This window comes from Eupeodes corollae, chromosome 2 (assembly GCF_945859685.1).
Source record: "Eupeodes corollae chromosome 2, idEupCoro1.1, whole genome shotgun sequence".
Lineage (NCBI taxonomy): Eukaryota > Metazoa > Arthropoda > Insecta > Diptera > Syrphidae > Eupeodes > Eupeodes corollae.
The window spans coordinates 110,981,492-111,001,301 of record NC_079148.1 but is presented as its reverse complement, the minus strand read 5'-3'; the positions used below and the strand labels follow the sequence as shown (position 1 = coordinate 111,001,301).

The 19,810-nt window shown below is 32.5% G+C and overlaps 3 protein-coding genes across 7 annotated transcripts in view; 1 reads left to right on the top strand and 2 right to left on the bottom strand.

Moving 5' to 3' along the window:
* Positions 1-3,701: 3,701 nt before the first annotated feature.
* LOC129946107 (heat shock protein 27-like) lies at positions 3,702-4,575 on the bottom strand. The gene has a single exon (XM_056056148.1). The coding sequence runs from the start codon at positions 4,494-4,496 to the stop codon at positions 3,870-3,872; it is 627 nt and encodes a 208-aa protein (XP_055912123.1). The 5' UTR covers positions 4,497-4,575; the 3' UTR covers positions 3,702-3,869.
* Positions 4,576-4,891: 316 nt separating this feature from the next.
* LOC129947985 (heat shock protein 23-like) lies at positions 4,892-5,805 on the top strand. Its single transcript, XM_056058785.1, has one exon. It carries the CDS (start codon positions 5,067-5,069, stop codon positions 5,685-5,687), a length of 621 nt encoding a protein of 206 aa, XP_055914760.1. The 5' UTR covers positions 4,892-5,066; the 3' UTR covers positions 5,688-5,805.
* A 3,167-nt stretch (positions 5,806-8,972) lies between these two features.
* LOC129948500 (uncharacterized) overlaps positions 8,973-19,810 on the bottom strand; it is a 53,915-nt gene continuing 43,077 nt past the window's right edge. For all 5 annotated transcript variants that reach the window (XM_056059519.1, XM_056059520.1, XM_056059522.1 and 2 more), the window contains 4 exons: positions 15,352-15,583; positions 15,134-15,278; positions 14,923-15,043; positions 8,973-14,720 (listed from right to left, as the gene is read on the bottom strand). In XM_056059519.1, coding sequence (XP_055915494.1) covers positions 13,457-14,720; positions 14,923-15,043; positions 15,134-15,278; positions 15,352-15,583 — 1,762 coding nt within the window. In that variant the 3' untranslated portion in view covers positions 8,973-13,456. The remainder of the gene's footprint in view (positions 14,721-14,922; positions 15,044-15,133; positions 15,279-15,351; positions 15,584-19,810) is intronic.

Below are 19,810 nucleotides of genomic sequence, written 5' to 3'. Positions count from 1 at the left end.
ACTCGAGTTCAAAAAGAAGGAAAAAGAGCACCCTTCAAACTAGATGAACACGTGGTTATAGGCAAAATTTGGAAAGAAAATAGCCCAGAAACCTCAAAGAAGAGATCCCGCTCTAACTCACCATCAGGACAACCAAAAAACAAGGAAATAAGTACGAACAAGACGAAAACTACAATAATTGGATCAACGGACATTAACCCCAAGAGACAACAAATAAACCCTATTATAAAATTTCTTACACAACAAAATACTAACGCATTGGTAAAAAGAGAAAATAGCGCACGAAATAAAAAACAATGCAGTTCAAGCTACAGCGAACTAACCTATAACAAATAGCAATATGGACTTACCAACCATCAACCTTGAAAGACATAAATTGGGATATACTAGAACTAGCTGAAGTAAGATTGCTTGGACAAAGGATAATTAATAATGATAATGATATCTTTTGCTACATTGGTGAAACAAAAGGACTATATGGAGTTGGATTTCTAATTAAAAAATAATTAAAAGACAAAATAATTAATATCCGATTCCATAATGAGAAGATATGTAGCATACAACTTAAAATTCAAAACACAAAAATGGCTATAATACAAGTATATGCACCTACACAAAAAGCTGAGGAAGAAGAAATGGGAAAATTCTACGATAATCTTGAAGAAACATTCAACAACCAAAAAACAGAACTAATGTACGTGATAGGAGATTTTAACGCAAGACTTGGAAAAAGATTAAATGAAGAAAAAAACTCAATTTTAGGACCTCATGTATATGGACCAAGAAATGAAAGAGGGAAGAGATATAAATGAAAACGCTACATTATTTTTTGAAAAATTGTTCACCTCGACTAAAATCAACACAGAAGAAGAAACAATAGAGAACATTGATTCAATATCGACACAAACCCATATATTCAGCAAAGGAACTATCGTAAGGACCATAGACGTCTGAAGAGAGATAAATGCACTGGAAATGACGGAATATCAGCGGAAATGTTAATATACGCAAAAAACTCACTATCCAACATTCTTACAAACATATTCAACGAAATCGTTCTAACAAAACAAATCCCTGAACAATGGAAAGAAACAACTATAAAACTAATACATAAAAAAGGAAATAAGGACGATATCAACAACTATAGACCGATAAGTAACATTTCGACAATTTACAAGCTGTTCTCCAAAGCACCTTACAGGACCATAAAGGACGATTTCAATAACAAACAACCAAGAGAACAGGCTGAATTTAGAGAAGGATTCTCCACAACAGACTTAAGTAAAGCTTTTGACTCCGTTGAACATGAAATGATATGGTCCGCCCAAAGAAATCAAAACATAAACCCAGATTTATTAGAAACAGTTAAAAACATATACAAAAATAACACAGCACGAATAAAAACAGAGAAAATTGGACGAAAATTTAACATAACAAGAGGAGTCAGATAAAGAGATCCACTTTCACCACCTCTATTTAATGCTGTCCTGGAAGACATTTTTCAAAAAATTAACTGGAAGAACTATGGAATAACGATATGTGGACAGGTCCTTAACAATTTGAGATTTGCCGACGATATAGTTCTTATTTCTACGAAATCTTTACATATTCAAAAAATGTTGACGGAAATTATGGACTACAAATAAATAAATCAAAACCTAAAGTCATGACAAATCACACTAAAGATGATATAACTTTGGACAGAGAAAAAATCGAGTACGTAGAAGATTACATATATTTGGGACAGATAAAATCATTCAAAGGCCAAGAAAATAAAGAAATAAACAGACGCATCACGAACAGCTGGAGACAATTCTGGAGCCTGAAAGAAATCTTACAATTAGACCAAAGTGCAGACACAAGGAAAAATAAAAAAACTCTAACTTATGGACTACTAACAATGAGCTTGACTACAAAAACACTTGACCAGCTTAGAATATGCCAAACCAAAATGGAAAGGAAAATTCTAAACATACGACCGCGAGATAGCATTAGAAACGAAGATATCCGCACAAGAACTGGAATTATAGACGTCATAAATAGAACAAGAAGACTGAAGTGGAGTTGGGCAGGACATTTATCGAGACTTCCGGATCAAAGATATACAAAACTGACGACGAAATGGAAACCAGATAACAAGAGACCAGCAGGACGACCTAATAAAAGATGGAGTGACGATTAATCCCATTTTACAACAAATCGGTACAACGAGCCCAAAAATAGAGATACATGGGCAGCCCCGGGGGAGGCTTATGCCAATATTCGACCGACATAATAAACTTTTTGATTTCAATTCATTTGTTAAACTTTAATTTATTATATTTTAATTGCAATTCAATTTTAACTTAAAAGTATATATGTATGTAATGTTAGATGTAATTTTATGTTAAGTAAAATCTAAATGAAAATTAAATGTAATAGGTATCAATTAATGTATATATCAAACTTAAGGCAATAAAAAAGCTTATAAAAATTATAATAATAATAAAACTATTTAGTTTACATTAGTTCTAAAACCATCTTGCATAAATCAATTAAAATTATGACTGGAACACTATCGGAAAATTTAATACTAGCGATAAACATTATGAATAATGATTATTTGTGGTCCGATGTTAGCTTTATTTGAGCTTTAAAATAAATTTGGTACTTGGTACCATCACCAAAATATTGAAATCAACTTCACTTTTAAACTCTGTGTTATTACCTACTTCAATTCGTATAAAAATAGACTGAATCTACATCTTTTTTCTCCTTATCACTCTACTCTTGTATGCAGTCTCAAATTTTTTAATTTTTTTTTTTAAATGCAAGAGAATTAAAAATCGCTTGAGTCTTTGCATTTGTATTGATATTCATTTTTACTTGCGACATAAAGGCCAGCGACTAGAAGGCCAGTTTTGAAAGCGTAACAAAATTTCGAACTCGAAATTTTAATCAAACATGACATTACGATGGTTAAGAAGTCTAATTCCTGCTTTTTTTTTAAACTAAAAATAACAGTAGTCCCAGCACAAATTTGTATAGTCAAAAATCGATATTTGGAATTTTCCCAAAACTGATAAATTTCTTTTCAACTCGTCCCTAAAATATTTGTTCTTAGTTTGCCTTCTTTCAATGTAAAAAAATATTTGTGTATCGCTCCCCCCATTGAACCTTTATTTTGGGTTTAGGTTTTCTCAAGAACTTAACTAATTTTTTTTCTGCAAAAGCTCTTATACGGTCTCACTAATGTTTGATGACCGAAATGTAATGTTTTTGTTTTTGATTTTTAAAAAAGTATTTATTTTTTTTAGAAATTCGATATCTTACAATCAAATCATCCTAAAGCCATTTCCTCTGATCACCACGAGCCCAATATTTGTGATTTCGATTAGTTTAAGAAATGTTACATTCAACAAATTGAATTATATGACATGAACTCTTAAATGATTCTAGTTTTTTTTTGAATTCTTTCATTCAAATAATGTTATTTAAAAATATGAAGAATAATATGAAATAGTTCCATTTTTCTCAATCTACTTCGATTTTTTCTTCAAATCTACTTCCACTTTTTTTGAGAATTGGTCACTAGGCCATAAGTTCTGCCCCGCCATCTTACTTATTTATTTTTAACAAAAATAATAGAGAAAATATCTTTTTGTTAGGTTAGAAAACTCCTGCATCCCACAGCCAATTTTAAATAACAACATAATTCATGCTACGATTTACAAAATGTTGTTTACTTTATTAAAGACAGTGGAAAATAAATTAATCGTTACACAGTAACATTACAATAGAAAAAGTTGTTTTCAAAACAAAGAACGAAAAGTAAAAAAAATGTTTGTTGAAAAAGTGAACCAAATTAAATTAAAATAAGTTTTGCGGAACTACGATTGTTCCATTTTGTCAGTCTTGTTCTCCTTATCATTGTTTTGTGTTTGATTTGACTCTTCTTTGTTTTCACATCCATTTATGCTCAGGTGTGCTGGACCAGTTTGTTGAATCTGCACAATTCTTTCGTCGTTCTTCAATGCCTTATTTGGTGGTGGTGGAGCTTTGACTGTTAGAACACCGTCTGTGGATACAGTTGAGATGACGTCTTTGGCATCATACCCTTTTGGCAGTTGGTATTTTCGAACAAACTGACGACTTATGTAGCCATGGTCGTCCTCACGCTCCTCGTGCTTGCCTTCTACTACAACGCTGTTGCCAACAGTTTTCACTGTTAATTCATTTGGTTTGAAATGACTCACATCCATGCACACTTGGAATCCGTCCTTTCCAAATGTATAATCCTCCTTGGAATGACTTTTGCCACTTTTTGGTCGTAACGTTTGGAGTGACCTCTGGTATGGTGAAAAGCGACGAATCGGACTCAATTGCACCGAAGCCAGTCTTGGGCGATAAATGTCACATGGATATATTCCAAATCCGAAGCCATCGTCCAAAGTGCTATAACCACGATAACTATCGATTTCATTTACAATATCGGCCAGCAAGGGAATTAATGACATTTTGTTTGTCTTTGATTGTTTATTACTATTAACTTCAAGATTTAAAACAAAATTCAAAGATCGGAAAAATATTTCTCTTCTTAAGAATTGAAAGATTGAGAATACGATAACTTTTTATTACAGCGCTAAATTCAAAACTGAACAAATTTCGAATTTGCCTCTTATATATGTTTTTTGATTATTTTCGAGAAAGAGCAAGAGTTTTCTAGAAAACAAAAAGGGGTATTTTGTATTTAGCTGAAAGAGAACTGAAGAGGAACAGAACAGTTTATAGCAACCGCTGAATTCAGAAAAGAAGAGAAATTATGAGTATATGTCATTGCTGAGAGAACAAAACCGTGTCTTAAGAGAATTTATTCGAAAATTTGTATATAAACAACTTCTGGAGACAGCTGAGCATCAGTTTTCAATTCGCAAGCAAGTAGAAGCAAAGCAAAGCAATCAAGTGAAGTAAGAATTAACGAAGAACAAAAATAAAATACGTTGAACCAACTTAATACCGTTGTGAAGAACTAAAAGTTAAAATATATATACAAAGAATTTAAGTAAAATATAAAAAATCAAAGCAAAATGTCCTCACTTCAACTTCTTTTGGATTTGGCCGAAAACTTGGACAGCATGTCATCGCCATACTACGGAAGCGACTTCGGGCTGGGAATAAATCCACACATCATTCACCGTAGTCATCGTCCAAGTGTATTCCGTTTGCCGCTGGCTTTGGCGAACCGCATGGAAGATTGTCCTGCTATGATGCTTCGCTCGAAAGGTGCCAACCAAAACTCGGCAGTGTCGAATGTCGGCAAGGATGGGTTCCAAGTGTGCATGGACGTGCAGCAATTTAAGCCAAGTGAACTTTCTGTGAAAGTGGTAGACAATGCTGTGGTGGTGGAAGGCAAACACGAAGAACGAGAAGATGACCATGGGTACATTTCGCGGCACTTCGTGCGCCGTTACACACTTCCAAAGAACTACGACTCAGATAAAGTAATGTCCACTCTGTCATCGGATGGCGTGTTGACTGTGAGCATTCCAAAACCTGCCATAGAGGAAAAATCAAATGAGAAGATCATCCAAATTCAACAAACGGGACCAGCTCACTTAAACATAAAAGACAACAAGCAGGAAACCAAAACAACAAATACTACCAACGGTACTGAAAAGGCGCCACAGAAAGGAGGAGCTAAAGCTTAAACAATTGTCCATTTCCAAGCATACCAAAAATTAAATTTTAGACTGATTATTCCTATTTATAACTTATATATGTTTTTGTTTTACCTTCATTTCATAAAATAATAAATCATACCTGCATTTATTTGTAAAATGAACCTTGTTTTTTTATTTAAAGAAATCTGGGTTGTGTTTTGTCTTTGGGCTCAATTATTTTTTAACGGATTTCGAGATACGGTTTTTCGGAAATTGTAAAAGCTCGTGATAGGCCGAGCCTAAAGATCTAAACTGTTATAAAGTAGGTATATTCTTCAGTAGAAATAACAATGGCGTTCTTCTTATAAGTCCTGTTGGGGAAGATTCCTATTAGTCCGACGAATAAAACAATGATTTTAGTTGTTACTACAGGGTCGGCATGGCATTTTTACGGACTCGACAAATTGGTACTCATGTTTTTTTTTTAATGATGTTTTTTTTGGGTTATTAAGTACTGATAATTTCTTCTAAATGACTTTAAATCAATTGTTTTTAAGTAAAGGTAGAGCGTTACTTTCTTGGGATTCTTCGTTTTAGTGCAACATGTACAGCGCCGCTATGGTTAGTTCATGTTTTCATAAATTTGAACTTTAACATGTAAGTTTTTATACCAAACTTTGCAGTTTGGTTCTTAAAACCAAGTGATATCAAAAAAGGAGTAAATTTGTTTTCAGTATCCCATATTTCGATTGATTCTAAAACATATAGAAATCATTTTAATCAAGCCAAGCCTTTCATCAGTCGTAATAAATGATAATTCTATACCGTCGACTTGAATTATGTAGGCTATTTTCGATGTATGTAGGTATCTTTGAGAAATTATAGCTTCATTTTTTTTGATTCGATTTCTAAACTTTTGTTTAGTCTATCGTCACAGATTCCTTGACAATTTTGTATACAAAAGAATTGATTACAAGGAAATGTATTTTGGAATCTTTCAAAATTTAATAAATAAAAAAAAACGTATAATTTAAATCTCAGAAAGTGGGCATTCCATTTTACAAAATCAAATACATACATAACACAATTTTATTAGGTTTTACTTTTATATTACATTTTTGTAATCATTGTCTTGAAAATTTTATATTTTACAATACAACGCAGACTGACTACGAAGCCAAAATCATGGTAAGTCCATATGAATTAACACACTTTGAATGTCAAAGGAAAATTGGCATTTTGTCAATCGTCATTGCCGATGAACTGGTTTAAACTCCAAAGTTTTTTTCTATTTAAACTATTTTAAACTATATTAAATAAAACAAATTGACCAACGGAATAAACTCCTTTTGAAAGATGATTTTAGTTTTTAAGATACAGAAAAATGTCGTAAGATCAGATACAAGAGTTTATCCTTTTTTGGTCAACAATAAGATCAACGGTATCCATAAATGGTATCTATGAAATACTTATTCATATCCTCAAATTTACTTGTTGGTATCTTATCATTTTCATAGATCTCGTTTCTGGGCACTAGGTAGATAGATATATTATTAACCATTCTTCTTTGTCCTTTTTTTCAATTTTAAAATTAAATGTTAACAGGTATGTGCAACTTATGTAGTTCTATATTGGTTCTACGTTGTTAATAGTAATCAATACATTACAAGTAAACATGAAAACTGTTAAAATAAGCTATACACACCAAAAAATGTAGGTTCCGTTTTAAGGTTTTACGGCCCAAAAAACATTCCATTTTTTTTTTATACAAACACACACTTATTATGCAGAGGCACAGTGTAAGCACTATGAAGAGGAGAGAGGGTTTAAAAGGAGATGTCGGTGCACATTGGTTTTGAATTCCTGAATATTGCAATGACTAGGAAAGACAGAGTGCAGTAAGACATTCCACATTCGCGTAGTACGGCTAAAGAACGAATCTCTGTATTTGGGCTCGAGGGTATACATAAGCCGTTAAAATAACGGTAAAAAAGTTTCAAACAAGAGACCTTACGACGATGTTCAAGCGAAGTAAATGAACTTATGATGATAATATCGTATATCAATTTAAATGCTCTACGTTCAATACTATCCAAGAGGCTTAAGTAAGTTGCAGGAGCACCAGCCCAGAGATGGGAGTTATACTCAAACTTTGGAGGTATGTAAGTCTTGTAGATAACAACCAGATAAGAAGGGGTGACATATTTCTTGCATCGCCTTAGGAAACCCAAACACATGCGGCATTTTTGGCGACATCGCGTATGTGATCATTCCATAAGAGGTGGTTGGTGACACACATTGCGAGAATATCGAGGTGTTCATTCTCATTGATGCAAGTGCCATCCATGGATAATGGCAATGGGGGTATATCTCGCTTTAACGATACAAGACTGTATTGGGTTTTCAGAGCATTAAATTCCACGCGGTTTTTTAATCCCCATTGAATAATGCTGTTTAGGTCGGAATTTAATGAGCTTATCATATTTTGTCGTTGCAGTTCCACATCCGAAGTAGAGGGTCTGAAAACGAATATGAAAAGCTAAGAGTACTATCGTCAGCGAAACAATGTATTGGATTAGATGTTGCAGACAGAAGATCATTAATAAAAATGAGAAAGAGTGTTGGAGATAAAACAGAGCCCTGGGGCACACCAGTATTTATTTTATGGTTTTCAGACTTGAATCCATCCAATACTACTTGTATTGAACAATCCGAAAGGTAATTAGTAATCCAATGAAGCAGGGATTTATGAAAACCGATAGCACGCATTTTCGATCAGAGAGCCTGATGAAATATCAAATGCAATAATCTTACTTTCTCCAAAGCGATGTAAAGATTTGCTCCAGTGTTCGGTGAGATGAACCATGAGATCACCAGTGGACCTATTGCTTCAATAGCCGTATTGCCGGTCATTAAGAAGCTTTCGATCTTAAAGATATTTCTTTAGCTGATAATTAATCAGCGTTTCAATGATCTTGGAAAGAAGGGATGTAAGTGAAATCGGTCGGAAGTTAGAGGGTGAGGAAGATTCGCCTTTTTTGGGAATAGGCTGGACAAATGCAGTTTTCCATCCGGAAGGAGGCCTGAGGAGTAGGACAGATGAAAAAGCTTACGCAGTGGTTTTGCCAGTGTTGAACTTTATTAATCATTGTGCTCCCTAAGGGTAGTACACGGATTAGGATAGCTGAAGTGAAGGAAGGTTGGTGTGGAATAAGGTTAGCATTACTAAATCAAATATTTTAAGCCGGTATCTTAAAAAATAAATGAATTAGGTATTTCAAATAAGTTTACTTTTCATTTTATAGTTTGAAACTTTATAAAATCAAACTCAAATTTTATTTTTTTAATATATTTCTTTTATTATTCATTGCAAGTTGTTTCTCTTCATTTCAAATTACCAATACAGCTTCAAATGAATTGATCGTTAATTTTGATTTTTTATCATCAATATATATTTGTTTTAATTTTATTTAGCAATACTTTTTAAGTTAACAAGATATAAGTAAAGATTTAGTGGAATTAAGTTATCATTTTTATTGTTTTCATTTTTGTTTTTGTTGTTCACATAAATACATAATAATATTGTTGAAATTGTTATTTCTACGTAATTAATGTTTTATAATAATTAGACTTTTAACCTGTTTTTGTTCTGTTTTTTTTTTTTGTTTTTACTATTGTTCGCAAAGAAATGTGTATAAGTAAACCAAAACAGTAATAATAATAATCACAGATAAACAATTATTACAAACAAATTATAATCCAAAGAACATTGATGAATATATTTACAAAGAAACTCCTTGTATAGAGTATCTTTGATATTTATTTAAATATTTCTTTTTTTATCTTTAGTTTATTGTGATTTTGTTTTTTACTTTCTCACTTTGATGTAATATTTAAGAACAAAAATAAAAAAAAGTAATATTAATTAAACATACTTCACTCATATTTGTTTCTTTATGATGTATTTGTTTTCTTGTTCGTTCTTTATTTATTATTTTTATTAAAAATGTCAATACTAAAATATGTTTCACTATATTTAACTCTTTTTTTTTCTTCAAATCTTACTCTCAATTTATTCTCTCTCGTTCAACTAATCCTTCTAGTTTCTTTTTATTCATTATTTTATTTATCACTTTATTTATATACAAACATTGATTATGATACAAAGCCGCTATTAATTTTGAACTTAAATTTAAAAAAATGCATTAAAAGATAAAAATATATTATAGATAAATGAAAAAGAGTATACTCGAACTTATAGAATTGTCAGTAGTCAGTAATAATCATATATATATATAATACTAAATAAGAATACAATAGGTTTATAAAAAAAATATCTAAACTAGTAAATTGTAATTCAACGAAAATTTTATTATGTTCCAAATAATTTATTGTTTTCGGGTAGATAAAATTTGAAAATGCAACAATTACATGTTTCTATAAAGTAGTTGTTGAACTTTTATGAATGTAAGTTTTTGTTTTTTAATTAAATGGAGTCTTCTACAGTCTTATAATTTTTTTTTTAAATCAAATTTGTAAATAGCAATAACATTTTCTAGGGCTTAAAAAAATATTCGAAACGGTATGCGTTCGCTATGGTGTTTCGTACCTTGTAGCTCCCTTTGAGTTCAGCAGAGAGAAATTTTACAAACTGATCATTAAGTTACGTGTCAAAAATTCATCTTGCAAAATACAGTCAAAAATGTAAAATGTTCTTTTTAGAATACTGTAGTAGTAGACAATGTATGTATTCACCTTTCGAAGTACCGCACTCAGTGAAAAACTTGAATTATAAATTTTCAACAGTCAAATCAAATGATTAGCCTTTCCAGGAAAATGAAAACTACTATGAGCAAGGTAACAGTAGATAATCTCATTACTGTGCCAAATTCACATATTTCACGATTCCAAAAAAGCAATATAAGATCAAATGTTTAGCATTCCTTAACATAAACATTAAAGATATCAACCAAACACTCCACTATTAGCATAGAAAGTTTTACTTTTTAGAAGCATGCGCTCCCGTCCTATCCTAGTCTAGACAAGTTCTTTTTTGCAGTTTGTTTTCAACACCACTCTACTTCATTACTTTAGTCGTTAATTGTATTTAAAAAGCACATATTTATCTTACACATTGATAATATATTAAATTAAATATAAAAACAAATTAATTGTGTTTGTTTAAATAATGACCAATGCAACTTACTTTACAGTGAAAGCGAAATGTTCTTAGTTTAAAATCGATACCTCATTTATTTATGAGACGTCTTTAAAAAGTGGAAGATCATATTTTGTATAGTAAAACAACTGTTAAAAGAAGGCTACTACGAAGAAAGTTGTAGAACGTAATTTTGTACATAAAACATTAAAGTTAGCAGTTCTAATTATAAATATTGTTTTAGCACAGTTTTCAGACACCGATAAATAATTAGATAAACAGCCAATATTTGTGAATATAATTAAAAAAAAAAGACATACAAGTATAATTACCATAAACGTTAACAGTCGTATTTATAAAAGTTGGTTTTTACTTTAATACCTTTAAATGCTAAACATTAAAAATGTTATGTAACGTTGATTAGAGGCACTTTTAATTAAACCCGTTTAAAAATACCTAAGAGTTGTTGAATGCACAAAGCCTTAATACATGCTTATGCACTGTCTGGTTATTTGTCTGTTTAAAGGTGAAATAATAAAATTGAATGGTTTTGAACTAAATTAATTATATTATTAAACCATTTAACAAATTGTTATGTATATATATACCGTAAATATACTAAAACACAAATAATAATAAATTATATTTTATAATCATTATTAATATCAGACAAATAAGAGGATTTTTCTTAATTTGTGTAAGGTTTTCCAATAGAAAGGGCAGGTTCAAACGACATAAGGGACTTGAAAGTTAGGCAAGTTTCTAGCATTTGATTGGCCAGCTGCCAAACTGGAAAGTTAGTCAACGAAAATGTTCCTAACTATTAAGTCAAGTCTACTTCTATCAAAATAACAGCTGATCATGTTTTTTCATTTTTCAACTGAAGTCTGAACTTTATTAGTCTATGATTTATTTCTTTTCTATACAACTCCATTTAATGTTTTCTGTAAAAGGTTCCTTGTCAATTTGGAAAAGTAATAACTAATATTTCTTTACAATTCAAAATACAAATCGTGATAGACTTACAGCTTGCCTGAGGAGTTGGTACTTTTTGTACTACGAACTTAAAGTAGCGCTTTGCAAAGTGAAGTTCTGAAATTTGAAATTCACGGCACTTGAAAAATTAGCTCGTTTCCCAATGGAGTCCCTTAAACTAAACCTGCCCAATTTCTTTTCAGAGAAACCAATGCACGTTTTTTATTGTTAGCTATTCCATTAAAAGTTAAACGTTATTAGCCAATTGACTGCCCTGGTTATGGTTGATAACTTCAAGAATTCCCATCTTGATTTGATTTGGTCTATATTTGGTTGTGAAGCATTGGTCTGTAACTTTAAATTTGGGTAGGTTCAGCCGACATAAGGGGCTTAAAAGTTAGACAATTTTCTATTATCTGATTGGTCAGATGCCAAAAAATTACTTTTCAATTAAAGCAACTTTAATGGGAAGTTGACTGGAAAGTTAGTCAAGAAAAATCTCTCTAACTATCAAGTCAAATCTATTTATGTCAAAATGACAGTTGATCATGTTTTTTCGTTCAATTGAGAGCTGAACTTTATTACTCTACGATTTGTTTATTTTTTGCACAACTCCATTTAATTTTTTCTGTTAAAGGGTTCTTTGTCAAATTAGACAAAAATAAGTAACATTTCCTTGCAATATAAAATAAAAATCGTTATGGACTTGTAGTTTGCCTGAGGAGTGTTTTGAAGACAATAATGTTTTGATAGTTTTTGTACGATGAACTGATGGTAGAGGTTAGTGAAGGTCTGAGTTTGAAATGTATGACACTTGAAACACTAACTAGTTCCGTTTGTCAAAATGTCCGTTCAAGGAATGAAGTTGGCTGCAAATGAAGTCCCTAATGTTGTCTGAACCCGCCCTTTGTAAAATATCTACAAATGACAACTTTTCAAATATTGGGTGCTTATTAAACAAATTTCAGTGTCTGAAAACTTTCTGGAACCTGTTTTATAGATGTATACTACTGTTCACTTAACTTGACTTCTTTTTGGGTGCGTAAGTAGCTTGATAGCGATAGGAAGCTTATTTTTCGATGACTCTTGTTTAAATGGGGTGCATCAATTTCTCACAAACATGCATCACAGTGATTTGATCACCGGTTAAAACCAGCGACTTCAATGTTATAACAGTACTTAATGATTATGAAGATTTATTTAGAAGACTTCAAAAACAGTATCCGAAATTCTACAATTTTTCCCCAAAAAAAACAAGCTCGACTGAGATGCCGAACACCTCTTGAACAAAAACGCTATCTTTAAAAACACAGCGACATTGAATCCCTAAACATACCATTTTTTTTCGGATAATTTAACGTTTTAATTTAAAAGCAATAATAATAATAAAAACAATTTTTTTTTTGAAAATAGATCGTAAAACAAAAATTATATCTGTTAGTAACCACTTTAGTAGCACAACCACAGTTCTTTTTGTTTTTTTTTGGCCGACACAACAGTTTGAACAACATGCATGCATCTTTTGCATAGACGTTTAATGTTTTCGTTACCTCAAAGAGAAAGTTTATTTTCAGTCATCCTACCAAAAATCAGGACATAATTTATATAACTTCCACGCAAAATAAATGGACATGACTGCGCATTTTTTTGTTTTCTTCTAAACTTAGATATTTCTTAACTTATTTTACTTTTTAATAAGGCTTTCACAACTGCTGCTCAGGTTTGGCAATGACTTGAAGAACAAGCGATTTCTATCAATTAACTGTTCTTCGCTCTTGGCACAATCACTTGCGCTGGTTGTACCACCGCCACCGCCAGCCGTCGTTGTTGTTGTCGTGCTAACACTTATCGGACCGCAGCCATCTTCGATGGTGTCTAGTGATAACCGAAGCTTGCTTCTGGGATTTGTAGCATCACCACCACCAACAGGTCGGAACAAAGCACGTCTTTGTTCCCTTTGGATGGCACTTTCGAAGATATTAGTGGATTGCAGTGCATCAATAGTAATCGGAGCTGTTTTGCTATTATCATTTTCAGCTGTCGTATTTTCAAATTTGGAATTCACAATGTGGGTGTCGCTAGTAAGAAGCTTTGTATCCGAATAACGTCTCAGATCTTTTCCAAGGAATTTGTCTAAGTTATCGCTGATGTCGGGCGATGTAAGTACACTCGAATGCCTATAGTTAATCTTTGGGAAGCCAGAGTCATTGAGAATATCTCGATTCTCAAGGAACACCGAGGAATTAGAATACCGATGATGGTGATGATAGTGCGGATTGGTTGGTGTAAAGATCGAACCGGACGAAGTGGTGGCGGTCGGCTTGAATACATATGAATTGGTGGTTCGACTTGTTGTCTCACTGTTGCTACTCACGCTAGCAGTATTGTGCGGTTGTAATGGATGTGCCACGGCTCCGGCTCCTGATGCCATTGATGGGCTCAGATCTTGGCGAGATCCATTCACAGAGTTACTGCCACTGTGCGAGTGTTCAAGAACATTGTGAATGGAGTCATGAAAAGGTGTCATGCTTCCCGAACCCTGTGGGCACGGACGAAATGATGATATCTGACTGACATCATCTAATGTCCAGTCACGATCGTAATTATGTGAATTGCTCTCTATGTTAGCAACAATTTGGCCATGCTGACCAGTCTGTGGATACTGACCGGTTCCGTTGGTAACCGACTGGTTGGCTATATTGCTCACCGATGTTGGCTGAATGTCGACTACGTCTTGTTGATCCTCAAGTGCCCTTGCACCTGTTGCAGCAGCAGCCGCTGCAGCTGATGCTGATGGATAATTAAAAGAGTTGTAATTGTAGTTGTTCGTTGTATTCGCATGCGAAACTAACGCATTACTATTATGGGGTATGTTGCGGCTATGTAATATAGGTGATGGCGGCGAAAGCGGATGAACTTTCTCTGGAGCATTTTGTATAAGAAGAATTCTAAAACGAAACAAATGTACATAAATGTAAATCCGTGAAAATACTAGTTTTAAATTGAGAATGGTCATAATAGTTCAGAGAATTGGTATTTGGAAAAATTATAAAAACACAGTTATCAATCTTTCTCAAGTTATAAATAAGTTTTTTTTTTTTTATTTGTATAATCATCTTAAATATGTACATAAATTATGAATATTCTTACCGATTTCTAGCTCTCCATCTATGACAAAGATGTAAATATGCTTTGCATTGTATGTACATGAATACAACTCCTCCTGTAAGACCAACAGTCACTACAGCCAACTTCGTCCAGAATGGCCAATCTATAAGAAGCAAGAAAACATAGAAATCCAATGTTAAGTTTACGTAATGATACACATACTAGGAAGGTAATTATATAAGTGTCAACTTACCGATAATTCCTCGTTTGACATCCTCAGCAGCTCTTTCAATGAGCACACAAAGCGACCATATAACACACAAGGCTGCAGCACAATGGAAAAGCACAGAACAGCAAAGTCTTCTTCGTTCAACACCAGAAATATCTAAGCTTCGCCACTGAGAAATAGAAATATTTGAGAATGAGAGTAATATAATTTAGTTTTTCTTTTGTTTGTTGCAAAGTACTTACTTCATTGAATGGCTTTATTTTTGTGTGCATTATGAACGGGAATTTGCATAGTTCGCAGGAGTTTGTTTCGGAAGCGGTCAGCCATTGCTGAAGGCAGGTTTGATGGACGTATTTAAGGCTACCCGAACAGTAGCATGGTGTAAGAAGTGGATTTTGTGGATCGCTTTCGCAGTGGCATATTCGACATATGTCCCCACTGCTTTGTGAAGCTTGACTACTACTGGAACCGAATCTAGAAAAAAAATTGAAAAAAATGAAGTTTATGAAAAATTATTATAAGTGCAAAATGAGAATAAGAAACAAGGAAGATTGAAAGAACTACATATTTCGATTTTTTTTTCTACTTTATTTAACATAAGATATTCGTCTAGAAACGAATTTATTGAAATTGTGTGGCTGACTTCTGGGGTGGAATCGAGTAAGACGATAGTTGACTGTCACTGTTTTGATAGTCAATTTTTATTGGAATCTTAGACAGATAGGGTATCCGGATACCTTTTTGTTAGTGTTTTACGTGTAAAATAACAGCTGATCAAAAACAGCTGAGTTGTCAAAAAAGGAATCCAAAGGTATCAGGAAATTTGAAAATTGATTTCAGTTTTTTGTATTTGTTGGTAAACAGATAGATACAAAATGTTAGTTGAAGTTGTATTTGAGGATGTTCTGTACATAATAGACGATGAAGAAGTTATTTTCCTCCGAATTTTAAAAGGTAATTGACTTATTTTGTTCTCGTTTTGTAGATGACTAACAAAAAAACAACAGAAATATTTGACTGTTAACATTCGAATTGTTGTTTCCTGAACACCGTTTAGTTTTAATAAATACGATTTAAAATATAACCACCATAAGTGTTCATATATGCGTTTCACCCCGGTGTAATGGTTGGGCTCATCAGAAGATGACCATTACACCTTGTCTTGACGCATATTTTCCCGAATAAATCGAGATTCCATATGATCTGAGCTACATAGAGCAACTGCGAATTAATGTTTCTCTGCTTTTTGCTGAAAGTTGTTTTAATTTTTTGACAGCTATCTCGATACAGCTATACAACTCGTTCAACAAGATATCTAAAAATCCACCTGTCCAAGATATCCTATCCAACACGAGATTGAACGCAGCCATTATCAACTCTTCTTTATACTGCGTAAGGTGATCACTAAAGTAGTATTCACATGAGCGCGACCAACGAACGACGAATGAATTACAAAATGTGAGTTTATATACGTTTGAGGATATATTTCCACAGAACTTCTTAACAAAACGATAGCAATATAGTTTCTATTTGATTTATGATGCATACTTTTACTTTTCAATATCATTCGTCCCGAAAAAAATTGTAGTTGATACGAACTGTCAAACTTTATTCGCGTTCCACATTATTCACACTTGCAACGAATAAAATAATTTTGCGTACTTAACCTAAAAAAATCATTCTCGTTTTTGTTTCGGTGGTGAATGGTTTTTGGCTGTGGCTCCTTGTCAAACTTCATTCGCGACGAATTAATAACTCTCATGTGAGAGAAATGTCAAAATCGACGAATATTCTTTCATTCGTTGATCGTGCTCATGTGAATAGTGCTTAAAAAATTATAATTGCTTGGTAGCACTTACATATTATTATTGGTATGTTCGGCCACAAGAAATTTTGTGTGATTTTCATGCAAATTTAAATAATATGATGTCAAAACCCATAGGAAAAAACCCAAGTTTCGGAAACTTGGTGAAATTTTCAAGCTTCCAAACAGGCTTAAGTGTCATTTCCATCAGCTGCTGTGTTTTATTATGATATTTCTTTTCAATTATTATGTGCTGAAAAATTTTGCTCCTGCTAAAATTCTTTTCAATTGTTATAAATTAAGTACAAAAGTTTGTTTTCGTTAAGGACTGCCACACAACATCAATTAAAAAAGATCTCCTCTTTCATGGAAGCACATTCCGAGCTGGCGAGATAGTACAATGCCTTGTCCAGCTTTGGGCGAACATCCCAAAAACTCTTGTTGAGATACGAGATGCTATAATACAATTGGCACATATCGGGAAAAAGGTATCCGAAATATCTCATTCTCTTAAAAAAAGGAAGTTGAAATAAGGAAGAGAGAGTTGGAAATCACAAAAATCACCTTCGATTTTAAGCTGTAAGAGCTGAACAAGACTTCTTAGCCTCAAAACTACTTTGGAAGTAGATTTCTTTTGTTATGTTATGTATTTAGGTTGTTTCTCATCAATTGAACTTTTTTGTAGTAATTTTTCGTTCTAGTTCTCTGATAGAAAATTTGCATTGAAGTATACATTACTTTTCACTTATTTTTATTTAACTTTGATATCTTTTCACTTTTTTCACTAAATTTTAAATGTATAGTGGAGCTGAAGTTCACACAAATTATGTTTCTCACAAAAAAATAATTAAATATATGAAAGTGACACTTTAATAGCTGCCACTAAGAAACCATAGCAAAAAAGTGATAGCCAATTTGGTAATCACCTTACGTGGAGCAAAATCATCCATTTTGATGGCCAACAATCACCTTACACGATTCCACCCCTGAGTTTTGCAAGCTACTCAGTTCACAATACAGTCTTTAAATTGATTAAAAAGTTATGAATTTTAAACAATATTTAAGCATAATAATTAAACACATTGTTTCTTTGGTAGTCTGAATGAAACCCCATTTCAATTTGAAGAACCAAACCAGGAAACAACATTCTACTCTGAAAAGAGTTTTTTTTTTTTAACAGAACTTGACATTCAAATGCAATAAATTGATATCAACTAATCAATTTATCGACGTATTAATTGTTTTTATTTTTGTATGAATTCCTTAACTCGCATTTGGTGATTCGAAAATGCTCTGGCTAATTGCCAAAGTGCGCGTAATTGTTCATGAACTAGAAATTTAAGATATTCAAGGCAGACACTAAATTGTTTAACCAGCCAACCCAGTTGCGTGTTGAAAAATAGAGAATGTGGCACTTTTTTTCAATCCAATCCAGATTAAATTATTACTTGTGGGAAAATCTAATGGAGTTTAATGGTTCTATAATTAGTTGGAAAAATTAAAATGGAAAAGTTTTGGTTGAGTTTCATTGCAAATGGGTGAGTTAAAAGTCTAAATCGGAATTTACAGCATTGTTTTGGACTTCGAACGTGTACAACGTAAACTTGTGCATTTATATCTCCTTTGGTCGTTGTTTTTGTTTTTGTATTTTATTTTTATTTTATCGAAATACCTACATATATACATTAGCCACAACTTTTACAGAGAATTTTATCGACCGCACGGTTGGGACATTTCAGGGACAGTCATTTTATCTATATTTGGAGAGAATATTGTTGTTTGTATATTGTTGGGCATTAAGTAGGCGGTGTTAATGTTTTTCTTTTGAAACAAATAGACCGACTATCATATACTCGTCATATACCTACATCGTCGGAAATATAATTAAAGGACTCTCGCTCTACTCTCTACCTCTATATTGTGCCTAGATAATAAAGAATAGATGCACATACCTCAATAAGATAGGTAGTTGAATATGTTGCTTGCCGGCGGATATAAGATACTTGACCTATGTTATTTGTTCATTCATAACATAGGCGTAGTACTCATATGTACATATATACGCTGACGAAGTTGACGTTGGAGAAATTCATATAAATAGCAAAAAAAGAAGGAAGTTTGATACATGTATGAAAACATCTCATAGCAGAGCTAGGCAATTAAGGATATTCTATAAAATAGTTTATGGTTTACGGTAATTCACGTTCTATTGATTAAGAGGTAGATAGTTCTGCGTTAATAGTGTTAATGAGGTTTATGTATACATAATATGATGTTTTTAATATTCAAGATGATAAGTTTGATATAGGATTTGAAAGTATGTCATAGAAAAAGTCTTCTTAGGTTAACTTGTGGGTATCAAGAAACAAAAAGTGTTGTAGCTAGAATTATTTTGAGGAAATTATCAATTTCCGTTTGTTATTTTTCAAAATTGTATCAACATTTTTTTTTCATGACAAGAAACACTCTTGGAGGATTTGTCAATTCATCTCAAGAGGCAGTGAAAAAACTTTAGGTGGTAAAAACAGCGATTGGACCCAAGCCCTCTAGCTAGAAATCATCACGCTACGCAAATAGCAAAAAATAATTTATTTATTTATTTATTCGTCTTAAAAGTTACATACTCCAATTAGACTAATAATTATACATAACATACAAATAAAATACATAATTTATTTATTATTTTAAATTTACTAATTCATGTTTCAAAACATTTCTATTAATATTAAAATCAATTGCAAAATCATACTCATTAAAATCCATACAAGCTCTTGTGATAGGATTATACTTAGCATAGCTAGTACTGTTTGTGTTAAGGAACATTTAAAAAATCACAGTCACGAGGCCGCGAGTTTCCAGAAGGCGCATAAATAAAAGCATAGATAACAAAAACTGGA

Coding starts and splice junctions, on each gene's coding strand:
- LOC129946107 (XM_056056148.1), bottom strand. CDS start 4,496: ATGTCATTAATTCCCTTGCTGGCCGATATTGTAAATGAAATCGATAGT.
- LOC129947985 (XM_056058785.1), top strand. CDS start 5,067: ATGTCCTCACTTCAACTTCTTTTGGATTTGGCCGAAAACTTGGACAGC.